The sequence below is a fragment of the Lacerta agilis genome, chromosome 5, assembly GCF_009819535.1.
Source record: "Lacerta agilis isolate rLacAgi1 chromosome 5, rLacAgi1.pri, whole genome shotgun sequence".
NCBI classification, from domain to species: domain Eukaryota; kingdom Metazoa; phylum Chordata; class Lepidosauria; order Squamata; family Lacertidae; genus Lacerta; species Lacerta agilis.
The window spans coordinates 6,781,461-6,801,298 of record NC_046316.1 but is presented as its reverse complement, the minus strand read 5'-3'; the positions used below and the strand labels follow the sequence as shown (position 1 = coordinate 6,801,298).

The window sequence follows — 19,838 nt, the reverse complement described above, 5'->3', positions numbered from 1 at the left end:
ATACCCCCCCACATACAGTTTTAGTAAATAGTGACATATTTCTGAATAAACTCAATGCCAGCTGATTTGTTGATCTCAGAATCTGAAATATATCTCTAAGAATTCCCACTAATTTGGCATGCATCTTCTTACAGAGAATAAATGTGGAGCAACCTGTTGCCTCCACTTTTTGCCAAGTAGTTTTCTTCAACCAAAATTAGCAGAGGTGAGGAGCATTTATGATAGATGGAGCTGGATTTAATAGGAGTATTATTATTATTATTATTATTATTATTATTATTATTATTATTATTACATTTATACATGCAGGTCTCAGTGCAAATCACAACATAAAATCACAATATAAGAACATTTCTACCTTTAAGCAAGGAAACATAAACTGATGCCTTATATCAGGGGTAGGCAACCTAAGGCCCATGGCCCAGATCCAGCCCGATCGCCTTCTCAATCTGGCCCGCGGATGGTCCAGGAATCCGCGTGTTTTTACATGAGTAGAATGTGTCCTTTTATTTAAAATACATCTCCGGGTTATCTGTGGGGCATGGGAATTCATTCAAACCCCCCCCCCAAAGTATAGTCCGGCCCACCACATGGTCTGAGGGATGGTGGACTGGCCCATGGCTGGAAAAGGTTGCTGACCCCTGCCTTATATCTTCATCTAGGCAACTACCAGACACCTTCTTTTTTGCCTAAAAGATGTTCTGGGTTGTATACAACTCTGGGTTTATGGGACCAAGTCCTAAGAGGTACAAGGTTACTTGCCTTTAGAAGAAAAATAAAAAAAATTGTTGCTTTTTTAAAATAGCCTTCATCTCCTAAATGCTCTGTGCCTTACGATCCACATTTCATTCACACCAGCATGCAAGGCAATCTTTTTTGTCCAGATGCCAAAGCTCATCTCAAATGACTGCCCCATTATGGCTTTGACATGTACTATAATGAATGAATGCAGCAACGGATCCATTTGTGGTTATTAAAGAGCAGCGCAACTGAAGCTTCATTTAACTACTGATGGTCCATGTAGAGCAGGGATAGAGACTGCGAATGTGGTGCAGGTACGCCTTGGTCTGATATAGCAAGGCACTTCTTATGTTATGAGAGCCAGTGTGGTGTAGTGGTTAAGAGCGGTAGACTCATAATCTGGTGAACCGGGTTCGCGTCTCCGCTCCTCCACATGCAGCTTTTTATAGGATTTTAACCCAGGAAATAAACTGCCACATGGGCCAGACTCTGGACATGCCTGCCTTAGGTACTTACTTTGTTTGCAAAATGAAAGCTAACAGTCCAGCCTCGTTCCTGGACTCGCCCGTCAGATCTTTCCTACCTGTCTGTTGGCAGTTCCTCCTCTTACCTCTGCGTCTTTCTCTATCTCCAGACCAGCTTCCATCAGGTTGCTTTCGAATTCTTTCCTCTGCTCCCGTTTCGCTTCCTCCAGAGCCTCCAACGGCCCCAGATCGATGACCTCGGCATTTGGAGAAGCTGCTCCCTGGCCTTGTTGCGGCAGCGGCTGCTGTTCAGATTGACTTTTGGCCGTCTCCCCGTTAGAAATGATAGCCAAAGAAGGAGGTCTCTGCGAGAGGCTTGGAGAACCACCAACGGACTGCGAGGTACATTTCCGATAGTGGTAAGCTAAAACATAGTCCACTTTCCTCTTGCTGTCCCGGAAGTGCATCCCTCCAGGTGTGAGCCTTTCTGTGGAACCTGCTTGAGCCCCATCCAGGTAGTTGTTGATAACCTGGAGGAAAGTTCAAAGAAAGTTACTGAAAAAAGCACCCTGTGACAAATTCAGGGAAGGGGACTCAACGTCTTCCTGCCCATAAGCCATGGAGACATGTGATGCGTGCAGCAACTGCGGCGATTAGTAGTTGTATGAGAGGAATGAGACGGATGAGGCTCAGATTAAGCAGTACGGCGCAACAGAGTGCAGGTGCCCTGCAGAAAGCGTCTTATGGAACAAATAACTTGAGATTATTCTTGCCAGGCCATGGACTGCAAGACACAACCCCCAGCCCCCTAAGAACATAAGAACCGATTTGCTGTATCTGCCAATTTGATGGATCAGGTCATCTCATCTAGTCAGGTGCCCCTGCGTACTCAACCGCAGGGCACTGGAGTGATTGCCAGGCTTTTCATTTCTCCCCTGACTACATTTGGTAGTCAGAAGGAGGGACCTGCTATGTTACGCCCCCTAAGAAGGGTGCTCCAGTTCCTTGCTCCTGCCACCTTGGAGCAAGAACCTGTTACATGGCGGAAGTTGGGGAAGAAGCAAGTGGGGAGGGGGGAGAGATAATATCTTTCCTGAAACTTTTCCTGAAACTTTCTGCTGCTCCAGAGAAGCGGACACGGGGCAATGGATTCAAACTACAAGAAAGAAGATTCCACCTAAACATTAGGAAGAACTTCCTGACAGTAAGAGCTGTTGGACAGTGGAATTTGCTGCCAAGGCGTGTAGTGGAGTCTCCTTCTTTGGAGGTCTTTAAGCAGAGGCTTGACAGCCATCTGTCAGGAATGCTTTGATGGTGTTTCCTGCTTGGCAGGGGGTTGGACTGGATGGCCCTTGTGGTCTCTTCCAACTCTATGATTCTATGATTCCATGCATAATGCAGAGAGAGGAGTTTGGCCTCTCCACTGTACTATAACTTTGTTGGTGTTTGTTGTGCTTGACAGTCCTACCCCCATCCTTGCAGCTGATCCTCACCTGTTCTCAAAATTCTGTTGGTCCTGATAGCCACAAAGCCCTGACCCCTGTCAGTCTGCTTGGGGGTCTCTTCCTCCCCCCCCCCCCACACACATCTTTCATTTGCAACCCACCCACCCCCAATGAAGTTATGTTGCTTATCCTACCTAATAGCTATTGAAAGTCCTGTCCTTTGTGAATATGTCTAATCCTTTCTAAAAGTCATCTAAGCCACTTGTCATTCCCAGACCTTGTCTTAGTGAACCGGATAAGTCAATTATGCACTATATAAAGGAGTACATCTTCTTGCCTACTGTCAATCTGCTTGACTGTGGGATCTCCAAATCCTAATTTATGAGAAGTGGGAGCTCCTCTCTCCTCGTTGTTCATACTTTTATAAATCATAGAATTGTAGAGTTGGAAGAGGCCCCAAGGATCATCTAGTCCAACCCACTGCAATGCAGGAATTATATGCATAGCTGTCAACCTTCCTTTTTCCTGCATTGGGAAATGGCCATAGCTATCAACCTTGCCTTTTTTTGCAGTGGGAAACAGCGCTGGAATAAGGATATTTCCCGCTCAAAAGGGAAAGTTGACAGCTATGTTGGAAATTATATATGTCATGAAATATGTGTCATGTTCTTCAAACTCATATTTAATCAAGAGGTGGACAGAAAGATGGAGGTTCATAGTGTTCCACTGGCCAAATTCTGGTGGACCACCTTGTTTCCAGTATTCCGTGAAATGATCCAAGTGGATCTAAGTGCAGAGCTAAGTGGACCAGGGCCTAATGCTGCAAGGTTCTTCTGATGTTCTTAAAGATACTCTGGATCACTTTATTATTATTATTATTATTATTATTATTATTATTATTATAAAGATTCTGGGTATTCATTCTTGCTCTATAAATTAAACATGAAAGAATGCCTTTAAATTTAAAAAATATACTATGCAAGATGGCTGGTGCTTCATCATTGCAAATCTCACCTGGGGAAATTCTATTTTGATCCCCAATAAAAGCAAATAAAATTATGCAAATCCCCAATAACATTTAATTGGGCATATCTTCACGGTGCACCAGCCTTATGTTTCAGACAGTTTCTGATGCTTCTGGGGATGTTGGAGGAATATATATATATAATCGTATGTGGGGGTTAAAGAAAAACTCCTCTGACTCTAAAGGGCCACAGCATTTTCAGGTCAAAGAAAATGCAGCAGATTTGTAACTCATTTCTTTACTTGTTTATTTGGAAACATGTTCCACTGTGTACACTGGGGCTTTCTCCCCAAAAAATATATAGATAAGGATTGCAGCTTAAATGTATCTGGAAACCAGTAAAGAGTCATTTCAGTCCCACATAAACAAAGATTAGTTCTTACCTATGCTAAGAAATCAGCCCTGAGTGCTCACTGCAAGGACAGGTCCTGAAGTTGAGGCTCCAGTACTTTGGCCACCTCATGAGAAGAGAAGACTCCCTAGAAAAGACCCTGATGTTGGGAAAGATGGAGGGCACAAGGAGAAGGAGACGACAGAGGATGAGATGGTTGGACAGTGTTCTCAAAGCGACTGGCATTAGTTTGGCCAAACTGCGAGAGGCAGTGAAAGACAGGCATGCCTGGCGTGCTCTGGTCCATGGGGTCATGAAGAGTCGGACACGACTGAACGACTGAACAACAACAAATGATAAGAATTTCCCACAGGGAACTTGAGGGAGTTTAAGACTAACTAACTAACTAACTAACTGGAAGAGATATAAGTCATTGTTGTTGTTCAGTTGTTCAGTCGAAGGCTGATCGCTGAAGAATTTATGCTTTTGAATTATGGTGCTGGAGGAGACTCTTGAGAGTCCCATGGACTGCAAAAAGATCAAACATATCCATCCTTAAAGAAATCAGCCCTGAGTGCTCACTGGAAGGACAGATCCTGAAGCTGAAGCTCCAATACTTTGGGCACCTCATGAGAAGAGAAGACTCCCTGGGAAAGACCCTGATGTTGGGAAAGATGGAGGGCACAAGGAGAAGGGGACGACAGAGGATGAGATGGTTGGACAGTGTTCTCGAAGCTACTAACATGAGTTTAGCCAAACTGCGGGAGGCAGTGGAGGATAGGGGTGCCTGGTGTGCTCTGGTCCATGGGGTCACGAAGAGTCGGAGACGACTGAATGACTGAACAACAACAACAACAACAGCTTCGAAGTAGCAAAGGAGCAACGCAATGAAGGCATGCCAAGTTGCTCTATGAAACTCCCAGAGCAACAACCTTCATTTTAATATGGCTTCAGCTTTTGTAAACCTCTAGTCAAGAGCAAGGGAATAGTGGGTGAGGAAGTTATTGTCTTGGGATAAATGAATTTGAAAACAAGTCCTTCTTAGAAAACCCAGCCTAGCAACAGAATGCAAATCAGGAGGCGAATTCATTCAACGTCGACGTTCAGTTTTGTTTATAATGCTTTGCACTTGAGCTCTTATACACAGGACTATTTTTAGGGTGCCTCTTCCTCTTTCCTTTCAAATCTTTCCTCACTCACCCCTTAACCTTAGCCTCACCTGCAACTTAAAACAAAGCCTAAAAACCAAGTGATTGCATCTCTCTGATTCATCCCTGCTGCTTTCCTTTCCTTCGTGTCTCTCACTTGTTGAAAAATTGATTGTAAGCTCTTTGAAGCAGGGACCTACATGTTGTTGGACTCCCTCCTCCCTTTGATAGTCCATATTGCTTATAGCACCATATAAATCAGCTAGCTGATATACCTTTCCTTTTGTAGTCACACAGTAGTTTTGTTTTCTTTGGAATATCCCCCCCGTGCCCAACAAATTCATCGCCACCTTCTCTGGAGACAGAATTTCACTCTTCCATTGTGTTGTGTTCCACCCTTCCCCATCTGCCATACCTACAACATAAGGTATCTCTATTCCACCCCCAATGATGAACTCAACAGACATACCTACTTGTCACATTCAAATACAGAGCACAGATTCCATGTCATTCCATGCCATGCCTCCTCCATACATACTTATCACCGACAGATTGAGGAAGCGATGGCGATAGCATATTCAGCGCCTTGTGTGAGTACTCTACAGTGCTTCGCAGTGCACAACAGCCATAGAATTGGGCACTCATTGTACAAAGAAAGAAAGTTGACAGCCCTCACACCTTCAGGTACGGTGCGCAGGCAATACCTGGTGAAATCTCTGGAGCCAGAGGAACAGAGGAATTAGAACGTTCATTGGCTGAAAGAGAAGCATTAGAGCCGGGCAAAACTTGCTCTCCCTCCCCATGAATAGGAAAAGCAGAATAAATTACATGGGGGGAAATGTAGAAATGAGGCTTTCTTGGTGCAGACTATTTACATATTTATTTGAGAGATGGCATAGCCCCGGGTCGATTACAGCACCCCCCCTCCCCACTGTGTAATTGTCATGCTGTACTCACAGGTAGTCCATGTAGACTTTCTGGATCCATCCCTGCAAGAGTGAAAATGCCTAGACTCAGATTTTCAGCCTACCCTTTCAAAGGGAGACACACCGTACCCGGCACCATTTCGTAGTTTGCTGGCCCAGGTGGGAATCCCAGGAAATCTATAAAGCCAGATCTAGAGAAGGTGGTCTTCAACTATTATTCTCCTTCCTTGCATGTAAAAGTATGTATTTAAAAAAGCACTCCGGACCAGAAGGAAAGACAACAACACCCGTGTCGTTGTTGCTGAAAGTGTTGTGCTCTTTATCATTTCGAGGTACCCAGGGGCCTCATTCCATGGTTGCCACCTGAGAAGTCACCATAGCAACACCAGGGACAAAGAAGCAGGTGTGGCTGTAAAGAGACTGAACTTCAGGAGCTTGCAAAGATGCCTCTGGTTGCATCAAGTTACAGATTCGGGTGGGTTCTGCTGCACTAAACATTCAACAATACAACAACAATAACAATTTATCCGACCGTCAGTCAGAACACAATCATTATCCATACCAATTTTAAAACCTGAGACAACGCAGAGGGGTTTACACTAAAACATACACTAAAAGTAGATTATACATAAAGACCCATATCGATACTACACTAAACATTCAGGAGAGCAAGGGGTATATGTACAGTTTCGAATCCTACGGTTGCAATCCTATTGGCCGCTCATGTGGGAGTAAGCTCCAGTGAACCCTGTGCAAATTATTTCCCAAATAAATATAAATACAATTGGGCTGCATGGTTGCAATCAAAAGCAAACTTACTAGCAAGTACGTCTAATTGAACACACTCAATTTACATCTCAGTAAATATGCTTAGGTTCACGTTACAGTGCAAATAAATAGGAAGGGCTATTTGTAAAATAAAACCCAATCCCATGCCTTGCCGCCACCATCACCATCTTCCAAAATTTCGATATTTAAAAAAGGTTTCACGGTTTTAAATTTGGTCACTCATCTCTGGTCAACTCAGCATTTCAACGTGAACTGTTAAACACCCATGATTAAAGGTCGAAGCATTGCATTTGCATGTCGAGGTTACCGTCCCAGCTCCCCCCAGTAATTCAGACTGACACATCATTTTTGGTTTGGGTTTTTGGCATAATTTTGGCCACAACAACTTTATTTAAATACAGCCAATGTGAGTGGTTGCTTAGGCATTGGTCCCGACTACTGTCCCCCCAGCCATGGGGACAGCTGACATTCGCTTTTGAGGGCGAAGTCAGAAAGGGTGAACACCTAAGGCAGAAGCGGAGTCGGGCAACGACCCAGGCTTCTCCCCAAATGCTCCCTAGGACTCCGCTTGGCCCCGAGCCACCCACCACTGGTTATGGACAAAAGCAGAAAGAGTCCCTGGATTCTTTTAACAGAATACCCTTATTTTCAGGGGTAGGCCCAACCAATTTCCTACCACTGCCCGCGCATTCAGAGGTAGGCCCAGCCTATCCATACCTCTGAAGCAGCGTTTCTAGGGGCAGGCCCAGCCTATCCTGACCCTAGTGCAAGCAAATTTATACCAATGCCTAACCGCCAACCTTACAAGTTGTGACGATTTGCTACGCAGTAGGCAAAACCAGTGACAAAAGCCAATCAGCCACCGGGAAATTCCTACCAGGCTCCTGCTTCAAAGCAGACCAACCCATGACAGGCATAGCAAGGGTCAAGCAGCAACACGCCGTTCCCAAATTAGGGAGGGCGGGCGGGAGATCCGTTGCACACCGCAAAAGTGAAACCAAAGTTTCACAAACTTAGGTTTTAAAGGCAAGAACTGTCAATCAAGCACTTGGCTACATGCTAAACTCCCCAGCACGTGCCTCAACCAATCCTAGCTGTGGCCAGCCCAAACACCCTCCCATAACTTGGAGCTGCTCCTTTAACCCTTCTGCAACCCGTGCTCTCTTCGATGGGAGAACACGCTTTGCATGTCGAGGTTACCGTCCCAGCTCCCCCCAGTAATTCAGACTGACACATCATTTTTGGTTGGGTTTTTGGCATAATTTTGGCCACAACTTTATTTAAATACAGCCAATGTGAGTGGTTGCTTAGGCATTGGTCCCGACTACTGTCCCCCCAGCCATGGGACAGCTGACATTCGCTTTTGAGGGCGAAGTCAGAAAGGGTGAACACCTAAGGCAGAAGCGGAGTCGGGCAACGACCCAGGCTTCTCCCCCAATGCTCCCTAGGACTCCGCTTGGCCCGAGCCACCCACCACTGGGTATGGACAAAAGCAGAAAGAGTCCCTGGATTCTTTTAACAGAATACCCTTATTTTCAGGGGTAGGCCCAACCATTTCCTACCCCTGCCCCGCGCATTCAGAGGTAGGCCCAGCCTATCCATACCTCTGAAGCAGCGTTTCTAGGGGCAGGCCCAGCCTATCCTGACCCGAGTGCAAGCAAATTTATACCAATGCCTAACCGCCACACGAGCTAACCCAAGCTCGCCGCCAAACCGCTCACAGTCCCATCCACCTTTAGTCCCTCCGCAATAGCCTCCAACCAGATAGCGCTCCCCCGGGGGAAAGGTGACTCCATCAGCCCGATAGAGCGGACCTGCCCAGCATAAATCCTGGGGTGCCTAATAGCGACCCCCACCCCAATTCCAGGACCCTAGCAGAGGCTACTGCTGTGACACGCTTCCTGGCCTTCTCTGTACCCTGCGGGCAGAAGCTGCCCCGCCATACCTGCCTCTGGAGCCAATGAGACCAAAACAGCTTACAATCAGGCACCAGCGACCTCAAACCCCCAGATCCCTTTGGATTGTGGAACGTAGAGTAAGGCAGTCCAAAGTTGGCAAATCGTTTTCCCCCAAGGGCACCACGATGGCGTCAGGGCGGGCCTCCCCAATCAAACGGTGCTGGATTAAAGGTAACAGTTCACACCAGCGCATGCCCCGCCTGGCCATCCAAGAAACCTGCACATGTGGAGGGAAGCCAAGGCCTGCTCCGAGACCAGATTCCTCTGCACGAACTCCGGCCCAATGGACAATGCTGTGCCCACAATCCAAATCCGGGTGGCCGCTACACCTGGAGGGTCAAAAGAAAAAATGTAAGTTCCGGAATTAACGCCGCCGTCCTCACGTAGCTCTGTAAGCCTCCGACTTCCGCGACCCATGTTCTTAATCCGCGCTACGACAACCCAATGTGCGGCCGTGGTCGCGGCCCCAATGCGGAAAGAATGTGGGGCAAATCCGACTGCCGAAACGCCACAGGCAGAGATTGCTTTGCGCATTACCCTAGAAAACTGCTGGCGCGTCAAGGGCTGCCCGTCAGCATGGATCAGCAAGGGACCCCTGCCCGAGGGCCTGACTGCCAAATATCTGGCCAAATCCTCACAGGACATGGCCCTCCCCGCCCTGTGGCTGGCAATGCCATGACCGTACCCCTTCCCAACTGGTCAGTTTTGAGCTACGGAATTGTCAATGTACACCTCAGCGTCAGATAGGCTGGCGTCCTGATAAGAGCAAGCCCCTGTTAGCCCAGTTGCGAATGTTTCCAAAAGCACTTCTCCGATCCGCAACGCACCAAAAAGGTCAAGGAGAAGGCTGCAGCAAAAAGCCGGGCCTCATATTTTGACCAGCAAATAGAACGCAAAGCGGAAACGCATGCTGGTAAGGCAGCTCATTGAAATGGGTCGCCTCGCGGCCACCGTGGGGAGTGCGAAGCCTTCCCCAGCCTTCTAACGCTCTGCGGACCGCGAATTAGCACAGGGGTCTGAGTCAAAAAGGGCCTTAGAGAAGAAGGAAATAGCGGCTGCCTGCAATTTAAGTCCTAGCCGCTCTCCCCTGTTGGAAAAGGTGGCGCCAGATACTGCAGCACCTGGGAAGATGATGGGCGCACTCCACCCCACACAGCCACCGACTCTCGGTGAAATGCCAGGAAGTCCTTCCAGGCCTTGTCGTATGACCGAAGGTTGGAAGGGAAACAGATGCCGCTACTCCCTGCCAAACTACGTGCTGCCATGGTCCACAGGTATGCCGGGAAGGGTTCCGGAGAAGCTGCGCGTCCGGGGCGAGCGACCTGAAGCGTTCCATCTGGAAACGGGACAGGGCATCAGCTATCTCGTTAGTGACCCCAGGCACGAACCGTGCCGAAAATACAATATTGAACCTGAGACAGTGAAGACGAAAGCCCCTGAGGAGGGCCGATACCCTGGGCGAGCGCGAGGACCTGCTTTGCGAGAATGGTCACAAACCGCCTGTTGTCCGACCAGAAGCAGACACGCCGGTCCCTGAAGTCCTCGACCCAAATATGCACGGCAACGGCTATGGGGAAAAAACTCCAAAAAGGTAGGTCACGCGTGACTGCCTCCCCTAGCCAGGTTGTAGGCCATGCCTGCGCGCACCACCGCCCATTCCAGTAACGGTCCGAGCCCAGGGACCCTGCTGCATCCGAATGCACTGGAAGTCGGTGTGGAGGTTCCACACGTCCTGCCATAGTGACACTCCGTTGAATTCCTCCAGGAATTGCAACCATACCTTCAAGTCAGCCTTCTCTTCCTTAGGTAGTCTACGCCTATGGTGCGGGCTGCGCATTCCCGCTGTCAGCCTATACAAGCGGGAGCAGAACGGTCGGCCGGGAGCCACCACCCTACATGCGAAGTTAAGGTGCCCAAGAGTGACTGCAGCTGCCGAAGGGTCACCTTCCTCAAGGGAAGAGGTCAAGAATAATCCCTCGCAACGCCGCCAATTTCTCCTCAGGTAAGCGGGACGTTTGGGACACTGTATCCAATTGGATACCTAAATAGGTAAGCTGAGTTGCGGGGCCCTCCGTCTTGCCAGCGGCGAGAGGCACTCCCAATTCCTCTGTCAGGGCCTGAAAGGCCCTCATGAGTGTCAAACAGTCACCTGACTCCCCCGATGACACCAGCAAAAAGTCATCGAGATAATGAGTCACCCCTGATAACCCTGTTTGTGGCGAAGGGCCCAGTCCAAGAAAGTGCTGAAGCACTCAAAGGCCGCGCATGCGACCGAGCAACCCATCGGCATAGCCTTGTCAAAATAGTAAGCCCTTCAAAACGAAAACCCAGGAGCCAAAAGTCCTGCGGGTGAATGGGTAACAGCCGAAATGCAGACTCAATGTCGCATTTAGCAAGCAAGGCCCCGGGGCCGAATTTTCTGATTAATTTAATAGCAAAGTCCAGCGAAGCATATTTCACCGAGCACAGCTCCTGGGGAATTACGTCATTTACTGACGTGCTCTGGGATGAGATAGGTTATGTATGAGGCGAAACTCCCCAGGGGCTTTCTTGGGCACAATCCCTAAAGGGGAAAGGTGCAATTCTGGAACGGGGGGGGCCTCAAAAGGACCGCCCATGCGACTCAGCGCCAATTCCTTAGCAATCTTTTTCCTGGCTACTTCATGCATTTCACGCACTGACTTTTGGTTAGGGGGGTTCCGTGCCACGGGTAACGCAGCCACCGGAACCCTAAATCCCTGGACAAAACCATCCCTCAGATAGGCCGCTGCAACCGCATTGGGGTAAATGTCCAGCCAATGCAGGAGCGCCGGTATCTTAATTGGGGAGAAAGCCAGGGAGAGAGGACCCTACTTGCTGCCCCCGGCGACTGCGGGGGAGGGGGCAGGCTTGGCTGCCTGTGAGGCCCCCCCTCTCCCGCCTCGAAAGGGCCGCTTCCCACCAAAGCAGTTGGAGGCGGGGTGATTCCCACCGCACTTTGGAACACCCGTGCAAGTACTTGCATGACCTGCCTTTGGCAAAGACCCTTTATTAAAGTCCCAACAGGATAGCCGGCGGGTCGCCTTGAAGGTCCCGCCTTTTGCTTAGGTTGTTCCGCCGGTGACTTTTCAATGGACAGGGCCCACATGCGTGGTCCACAGGTCAGATCCTGCGTCCCAACGCGCATATAGTATCCGGTGGGCCCTGCGCCTAAACTTCTCATCATAAGTGATCGCCGCTGCCTCGACTGCCATGGAGTAGGCCGAGCGAACAATGGACTGAGTAAACTAGCAGGTGCAGAGCCCTGCGTGGATAAAGCAGCTGCTACCACGCCCGCGTAGTCCTGAAAACAGTCCAGCCCGCGTTCGAACGTCCCGCTCGACCCTGGCCGAGCCGGTGCGCTTTCTGGATGCAGAATCCGACCTGGCTTGACCTGCCTTCTCATCGGCCGGGGGGGCCCAGTTTAAAATATCGACGTAGCGGCCATCTAGAATCCTGGCACGCATCTTAGAAGAAAGGTGGCACCCCGGGACTATGTCCCTCGCCTTTTTTAGTGGACACGGTCCACCTCCGGGAGCAGGACCCCGTTGCGGCAATCCTGAATGGCGCCATAACGCGCACCTGTGCGAGTTAGCCCTACGCTGCCAAGCCCATCTTGGCAAACCCGGCACTGATTCCCCAAAGCCCCAATAGAGGCCCAAAGGGGAATCGGTTCGTCACCGAGCTGTCCGAAGACGTACCTGTCGAGGAAGACTAAGTGTCCCCTTTGCGCCGCTAGCACGCTTCATGGCCGCCTGCCCGCCGACGCTTTCCACCCGAGGAGAAACTTGGAAGGCACCGGCAGGCTTCCTCAGCCAGAGGATTCAGAAGACGGGTCCTGCACCAATGCGTCTGCGATAGACTGAGAAGATACAATAGGTGAGATACCGCCGCGGAAGCGGGCGGCGAGACAACCTCGCGCCGCCCGGCCTGCACGGGGTGTGGTGGACCTCCCCCGCCTTCCCTTCCCCTTTCTGGCGGTCGGCGATGGCGAAGCAGTGCCGCCGCACGGGTCGCAGGGCGGGACGCAACCAGCTCCTGTTGTGACGTGGTGCCCTCGCCACTCCTCACTGGACCCGGCCGAAGTGGGGGGGGAGGCCACCGCCCTGTCGAAGAGGATGCGCCCGGCCCCGTCCGCGGTGGGCCGGGCGTTGCAGCAGGCCATCCAGACCAGGACGCCAGGCGGGCCAGAGCCTCAGGGTCGCCCGCCAAGCTAGCGACTAAAGACTCGACCCCTTCCCCGCCGTCCTGGCAGGGGGCCTGGGAGCGCAGCGATTGGGATGGGCCTCTGATCACCCTCTTCGATGGAGTAGAGGTTGCCGGGCGGGCCGACTTCTTCTTTGGAGCCATCCCTGCTGTAAAACACAAATTCAACACGTGAAAGAATCAGGCTGCAAGCAACGACCCTATACGCCAGGCCCACTGCTTCTACCAATTCCAGGCCTCGGTCCTACCAGCCAAAGGCGCCTGAGACTACGATCAGTAGGGGGTGCCCACACCTTACCACCTAAAATGGCCGCTGCCACAAAATGGCCGCCCGATGAGTCGTGCTCACGACCACCTACTCCCACTGGCCCACGGCCTCCGGCCTAGGGTGGGGGGGGCCCACGGGCCAAGGCCGAAGCCCTCAGGCCCAGCAATGAGACAGCACTAGCGTGCGGTACCTCCAGCGACCCCAGGGAAACGCCTCTACCAAGGCCCTGCTCCGGGGCTGCTAGGCCCCAAACACGCTGGGCCTATTAGGCCTCGCGTCAACCAAGGCCGCGAACACCCTCGGCCAGTGCGGGGGGGTGAGGCAGCAGGACGGCCTGGAGGCCCCTGGGGGGGGGTGAGCGGCGACCCGCCGTAGGCCGCGCCGTCCGCAAGCGGAGCGCGCCCGAGAGAACAGCGGTCCCGGCGGCGCCCCCCGCCACGAAACGGCCGCTAGCGGGGAGGCAAACGGATCGGGGCCGAAAGGGCTGCTGCACACGGGGCGGGCAGGGAGCGCCGACTACGCTCCCCGCTCCCGGCCCGACACAGCCAAATCGCGCAGGGGCGAAAAGCACCGCGCGATGGGTAGGCCTCACCCGGCCGCCGCCGGGACACGCGCCGGAACGCTGAGGCGGCTCAAGTCCGCTACGGCCCCCGCGCGCAAAGGCGGGCTCCCGCCGGCCGCCGACCCGTGCCGGGCCGGAACGAAGCCGCGGACAGCGGCGTCAGGCCGCCCCGCCGAAGGGCCGCCGGCCCGACGAGAGGAGGGAAGCCAAGCGATCCTCCGCGGCGCCACCCGCTCTCGGCTGCGCAGCACCTGGTTGAGGCAAGCACGGCTCGGCGCAGGGCAACGGCCCGCGCCGCCCGGCTGCCTCGCGGGATAGCAGAGAGGCCGCGCCAAATGGCGCCCGGCCGCGCCGGCGAGGCCAACAACTCAGCCGCGAACCACAAGCGAAGAAAGGCTCCGAACCCCTCGTGTGCAGGTACCAACGAGCACCGCACCGCCGGCTTAAGCAGGGGGGGGGATTAGTCGGTCACCCGGAGCCCACCGCCACACGGCCGGGGACGGCCGACGCGTTAAGGACCCGGGCGCCGTGAACGGGATGGGGATGGGGTTGGGGGTGGGGGTGGGGCGGGTTGGAATGAAGCCGGAGGATGGGTGAAGGAAGGTAGATTCCTTTCTCTCCTTATCCTATTAAGGCAAGGCCAAGGAAAGGTATAAAGGAGGGATATAGAATTGAAAGGCAAAGCCAAGTAGCAAGGCAAATACAACCGTCTTGCTCAGAAGCTCCTTCTGCAGCGCCTCATCAGACCGAGATCCGTTGCACACCGCAAAAGTGAAACCAAAGTTTCACAAACTTAGGTTTTAAAGGCAAGAACTGTCAATCAAGCACTTGGCTACATGCTAAACTCCCCAGCAACTTGCCTCAACCAATCCTAGCTGTGGCCAGCCCAAAACACCCTCCCATAACTTGGAGCTGCTCCTTTAACCCTTCTGCAACCCGTGCTCTCTTCGATGGGAGAACACGCTTTGCATAGTTCTTGGAAGCAAATCCTACTGAAGTTCGCCGCAGCTTGCTCTCAGGTAATTTTGTATTGAGCTCTCAGGTAATTTTGTATTGAGCTCTCAGGTACGCTTGTTTGAAAGTCAAGTCCCACTGAATTCAGCGAGGCTTACTTCCAAGTAAACATGCACAAGATTGGACTGCCTCGCTGCAGTGCATGTTTACTGGGACTAATGTCCCAGTAAACAATCCTCCTCTGTTCAAGATCCGTCAGCTAAAATAGCTAAGAAGGACCAAAGATTGTTCATGTATGCGACAACTGCTGCAAGAATACTTCTTGCCCAGGTGGAAATTACAGGAATTACCAATGATTGACGAGTGGCAGACGAAGATGGTGGAATATGCGGAACTTGCAGAACTGACCGGCAGGGTCAGAAACCAGGACGACTCAAGGTTTCAAAGAGACTGGAATAAATTTGTGGATTATTTAAGATTGAACCGAGGAAGTTTAAAAACACTAGACAGAAACTGATAGCTCCACTCTTAGGCCACCTTAGCCTGGTAGATGGAGAATGTCAGGTTTCGTTTTTGCTGAATAATTTTACTGGCACCACAACTTTTGAGGTGGCCAAATTTCTTTTTTTGGCCCTTAAACAGCGTAAGTCCAAAATCGATGGTATCGATATGGGTTTTTATGTATAATTTACTTTTAGTGTATGTTCTAGTGTAACCCCTCTGAGTTGTCTCAGGTTTTAAAATTTGTATGGATGATTGTGTTCTGACTGACGGTCAAATAAATTGTTATATATATATATATATATATATATATATATATATATATAAACACTAGTAGGATTGGAATAAACCTTTGACACAGTTTAATAGATTGAAGTGGCAAAAACTGCGCGATGAGAATGGACTAGAAAACCTGCTGACGGGAGGGAGGGGAGTCGTAGCTCGGCAGAGCATAGATCTATGTTTAAATGTGTGTAGATGTTTAATTGGATGTAATTTGATTTAATTGGAAAATAAATAAAAAAATATTATATATATATAAAAAAAACAAGATCCGTCAGCTAAAATGCCATGCAATCTGGTGAAAGCCTTGTTATACCTTGTGGGTGAAGCCTGAGGTACACCCCACCACACTGTCCCAAGTGAAGATACACTGGTGGACTGGAGAAAACAGAGTAAGGATGTGGCGCTGGACACACACGCACCAAAAGCTATACACTTCGATGCCCACATTAGTGCACCATTGCGCCATCATCGACCCTGGCGCAAGACATTTCCCTCCATTAATGTCCACCGTGGAGGGAGCCCTGCCCATGTTGCCACAATAGAGGTTTGGTTATGGTGTTTTCCAGCATCCTGTCACATCCAGAGATACGGGCTATATCTCTGGCATTTTGCTATATACACTTATATAGCTCACAAGGAAGGGAAACTAAGGACAAGGGCATTTTTTTTAAATTACCTCACATATATGGAGCAGAAGACTCTGTCACCATACATGCAGTGTTTCACTGCCACAACCCAACAGGGCGGGGGGGCGGGGAAGGGAGGGAGAAGAGGTACGTACATTCGCAGTCCACTGAAGTCCTCCCCCTCTCCAGGGGGGCTGAGGCGTGAGCACCCACTTGAACACTCAGGTGCCACCACACCCTCTCCTCTAGCCCCACAGGCACTACTGTGCATGCCGTTCAGGACTATGTGCTCCAGCTGCTGATTGAACTTTTCTTCGGTCTCTCCCTTGCTGTCAAACAGTTGCTCTCCCACAGTTGCAGGCCCCCACCTTTCCACATTGGCCAGAAGAGAGGCCCACCTCCTGGCCCAGCACCACAACCACTTTGGCGGGGGGTGGGTGGGATTTCAATCTCTTTCACCTTTCATCCAACCACAGATTCTCTGCATCAGTTTGCTATTTCTCTCTTTTTTTTAAAAAAAGAGTCCTCGTGGCAATTCACCAGCATTGTTGTGTGAATTTTCTTCTGATGTACGCATTTTTGCAGAGTGGTTAAGGCTCCTCCTGCAGCCCTGTGGACCCTGATTGGATCTTTTGGCTGGGAAGTCCAGGGAGAGTCATTAATTGCTGTTGCGGATTGGTCAGAGAGCAAGCTCTGTGGAGTTTGCCGTGTGGCTTTGAGTCCTGGGAGTTTCTTGACTGTGGACCCCAATGTGCCTCACCCCGCCTGCCAAAGCAGGGAAGAGGTGACTGACAGCATGCTGGCCCCTTCGATGCCCAATGGAGTGAACTACTGGAAGCTGGAGTATAGGTGCTGTGGTGATGCAGAAGTGTGTAGGTTGAAGTGCCCCTATTATCACAACATCCCAGGGTCCCCTCCGTGCTAATTAACAGCAATTTGCATTTAGCTTCATAATTTGTTTAGCTTATCACTTATTTTAATTGGTATTGGAATGTTTTAAATAGCCTTGTGTTGCAAAAGTATTCCCCTACATCTTGCAATGATGTTAAACAATAGGGTAGCCAAAGTTTCTCCTGCCTTGCAGACTATAGCGAAAAGGGGAATTAACCAAGTCCCTCACTTTCTTCCATCCTTGCACAGCAAACAAAAATTCCTCCTTTAAGACAACTATTAAAGGTATTTTGTTGTTCAGATCGTGTCCGACTCTTCGTGACCCCAACGACCAAGCACGCCAGGCACCCCTATCCTCCACCGCCTCCCGCAGTTTGGCCAACTCATGCCCGTCGCTTCGAGAACACTGTCCAACCTTCTCGTCCTCTGTCATCCCCTCTCCTTGTGCCCTCCATCTTTCCCAACATCAGGGTCTTTTCTAGGGAGTCGCCTCTTCTCATGAGGTGGCCAAAGTACTGGAGCCTCAACTTCAGGTTAAGCCTAGAGCTCAGTTCTGTTCAGGCATTCAGTGTGCATGGGTACCAAATGTCCGACAGGGTCAATGGGAACCCATAGGGTTAGCCAACCCCCTCAACAACAGGGAGCATTCTGTCTGCTGGCTGCCACCCCCAAGGTGGCCCATGGTTGGCATCCATCCGAAGATGACTGCTTCTGCATTCATAGGATTTCCTTCACAGAGATGAGAGCACTGAATGAGCAGAGATTCCTGCCCCCTGTGTTCACTGATACGGATGCCTGGTCTCCCTGCTGTATAAGCACCTGGTTATCACCTTGTAGCCATCCCTTAAACAGCAAATTGGTCTCCTCCAATTAGCCATCCCCTAGCCTCAGCTTTTAAATATTTGTTTTCTTGTGCTGCGGGGGAGGAAAGACTGCCTTGAAGACACCTCAGTGTCTTGTATGGATTATTAATATTATTAATTATAAATTAAACACCAAGCAATCAAGGAGGTAGTTGTTGCCATTATCTTTTCCAATTTCTCACCATAAATAATAAAAAATTAGAATATGTGAAATCATAGAATCATAGAGTTGGAAGAGACCACAAGGGCCATCCAGTCCAACCCCCTGCCAAGCAGGAAACACCATCAAAGCATTCCTGACAGATGGCTGTCAAGCCTCCGCTTAAAGACCTCCAAAGAAGGAGACTCCACCACACTCCTTGGTAGCAAATTCCACTGCCGAACAGCTCTCACTGTCAGGAAGTTCTTCCTAATGTTTAGGTGGAATCTTCTTTCTTGTAGTTTGAATCCATTGCCCCATGTCCGCTTCTCTGGAGAAATAACAGAGCCTTTTATACATGCTGTTGGTTCCTTGGAGTTAAAAGCTTTCCAGAAACAGATTCATGAGCTGCACAGCTTTCTCCTGACATCAAGCCTTTGAATAATCACAAAGCTTCTTCCCTGGTTCTTCCAGCCTTCAAAATTATCCTCGTTGCTTAGGTCTTTCAGAACAGTAAATGGGACCCAGGGCTTGGTGTTGCAAGAGATATAAATCATACTTGAATGGATTTTGAGAACCTAAAAAATGCCAATGAATTCATGGAAGAGGAGTCTAATCTGTGACATTTTAATGTATTTTAATATTTTTTGGAAGCCGCCCAGAGTGGCTGGGGAAACCCCTCCAGATGGGCGGGGTACAAATAAATTATATTATTATGATTATTATTATTATTATTATTATTATTATTATTATTATTATTACTATTATTACCAATGGCAACTAGTTATATAAAGGGTAAAGGGACCCCTGACCATTAGGTCCAGTCATGGACGACTCTGGGGTTGCGGCGCTCATCTCGCTCTATAGGCTGAGGGAGCCGACATTTGTCCGCAGACAGCTTCCGGGTCATGTGGCCAGCATGACTAAGCCGGTTCTGGTGAACCAGAGCAGTGCACGGAAACGCCGTTTACCTTCCCACCGGAGTGGTACCTATTTATCTACTTGCACTTTTGACGTGCTTTCAATCTGCTAGTTTGGCAGGAACCTAGCTATATAGGAACTAGTTATATAGGCAACTTCCAATTTTAGAAGCAACATGACTTGGGGAGATCAACTCTATATTCCCATTACCGCCAATTTTAGCACCACTCTCCCAACTGAGTGATGGCCGCAACCTATTCAGTCCAGCATGCGAGGCTAAAAATAACAGGATGAAAATACAAATCCAGCAGAAAAAGCGTTGGACGCTGGACTAGGTTGGCTGTACCCTACAGTAACTAATTAAGGAAAAAGCGCACAGTTGCTCTGTCTGCGTGGACATATGGAGACAGCAGCCACCAATAATGTTCTGTACACACACACCCAGCATGTATTCAGTGTCAACTCATTCAGTGTCCAATAGCTACAGTGGCATAGTCCACTAGATAAGCTGGAGCAGGAGTTCAAGCACACCAGGGGGAAAGGTGAACACCCCCCCCCGCGCGGCGCGCGCCTTTCCATATCAACAAGCTCCTATGCTCAACACTGCAAAAGGTAAAGGGACCCCAGACCGTTAGGTCCAGTCACGGACGAAACGGGTTGTTTCACTCATCTCGCTTTATTGGCCGAGGGAGCCGGCGTACAGCTTCTGGGTCATGTGGCCAGCATGACTAAGCAGCCTCTAGCGAACCAGAGCAGCTCACGGAAACGCCGTTTACCT

The 19,838-nt window shown here is 50.2% G+C and overlaps 1 protein-coding gene across 1 annotated transcript in view; it reads right to left on the bottom strand.

Moving 5' to 3' along the window:
• The window catches only part of LOC117046234 (anoctamin-2-like), a 47,785-nt gene extending 34,591 nt beyond the window's left edge, over positions 1-13,194 (bottom strand). The window contains exons 1-3 of the mRNA XM_033148031.1: positions 12,733-13,194; positions 12,546-12,650; positions 1,352-1,735 (exon numbers count right to left, since the gene is read on the bottom strand). Of these exons, the coding sequence (XP_033003922.1) occupies positions 1,352-1,735; positions 12,546-12,650; positions 12,733-13,194 (951 nt within the window). The remainder of the gene's footprint in view (positions 1-1,351; positions 1,736-12,545; positions 12,651-12,732) is intronic.
• Positions 13,195-19,838: the final 6,644 nt, after the last annotated feature.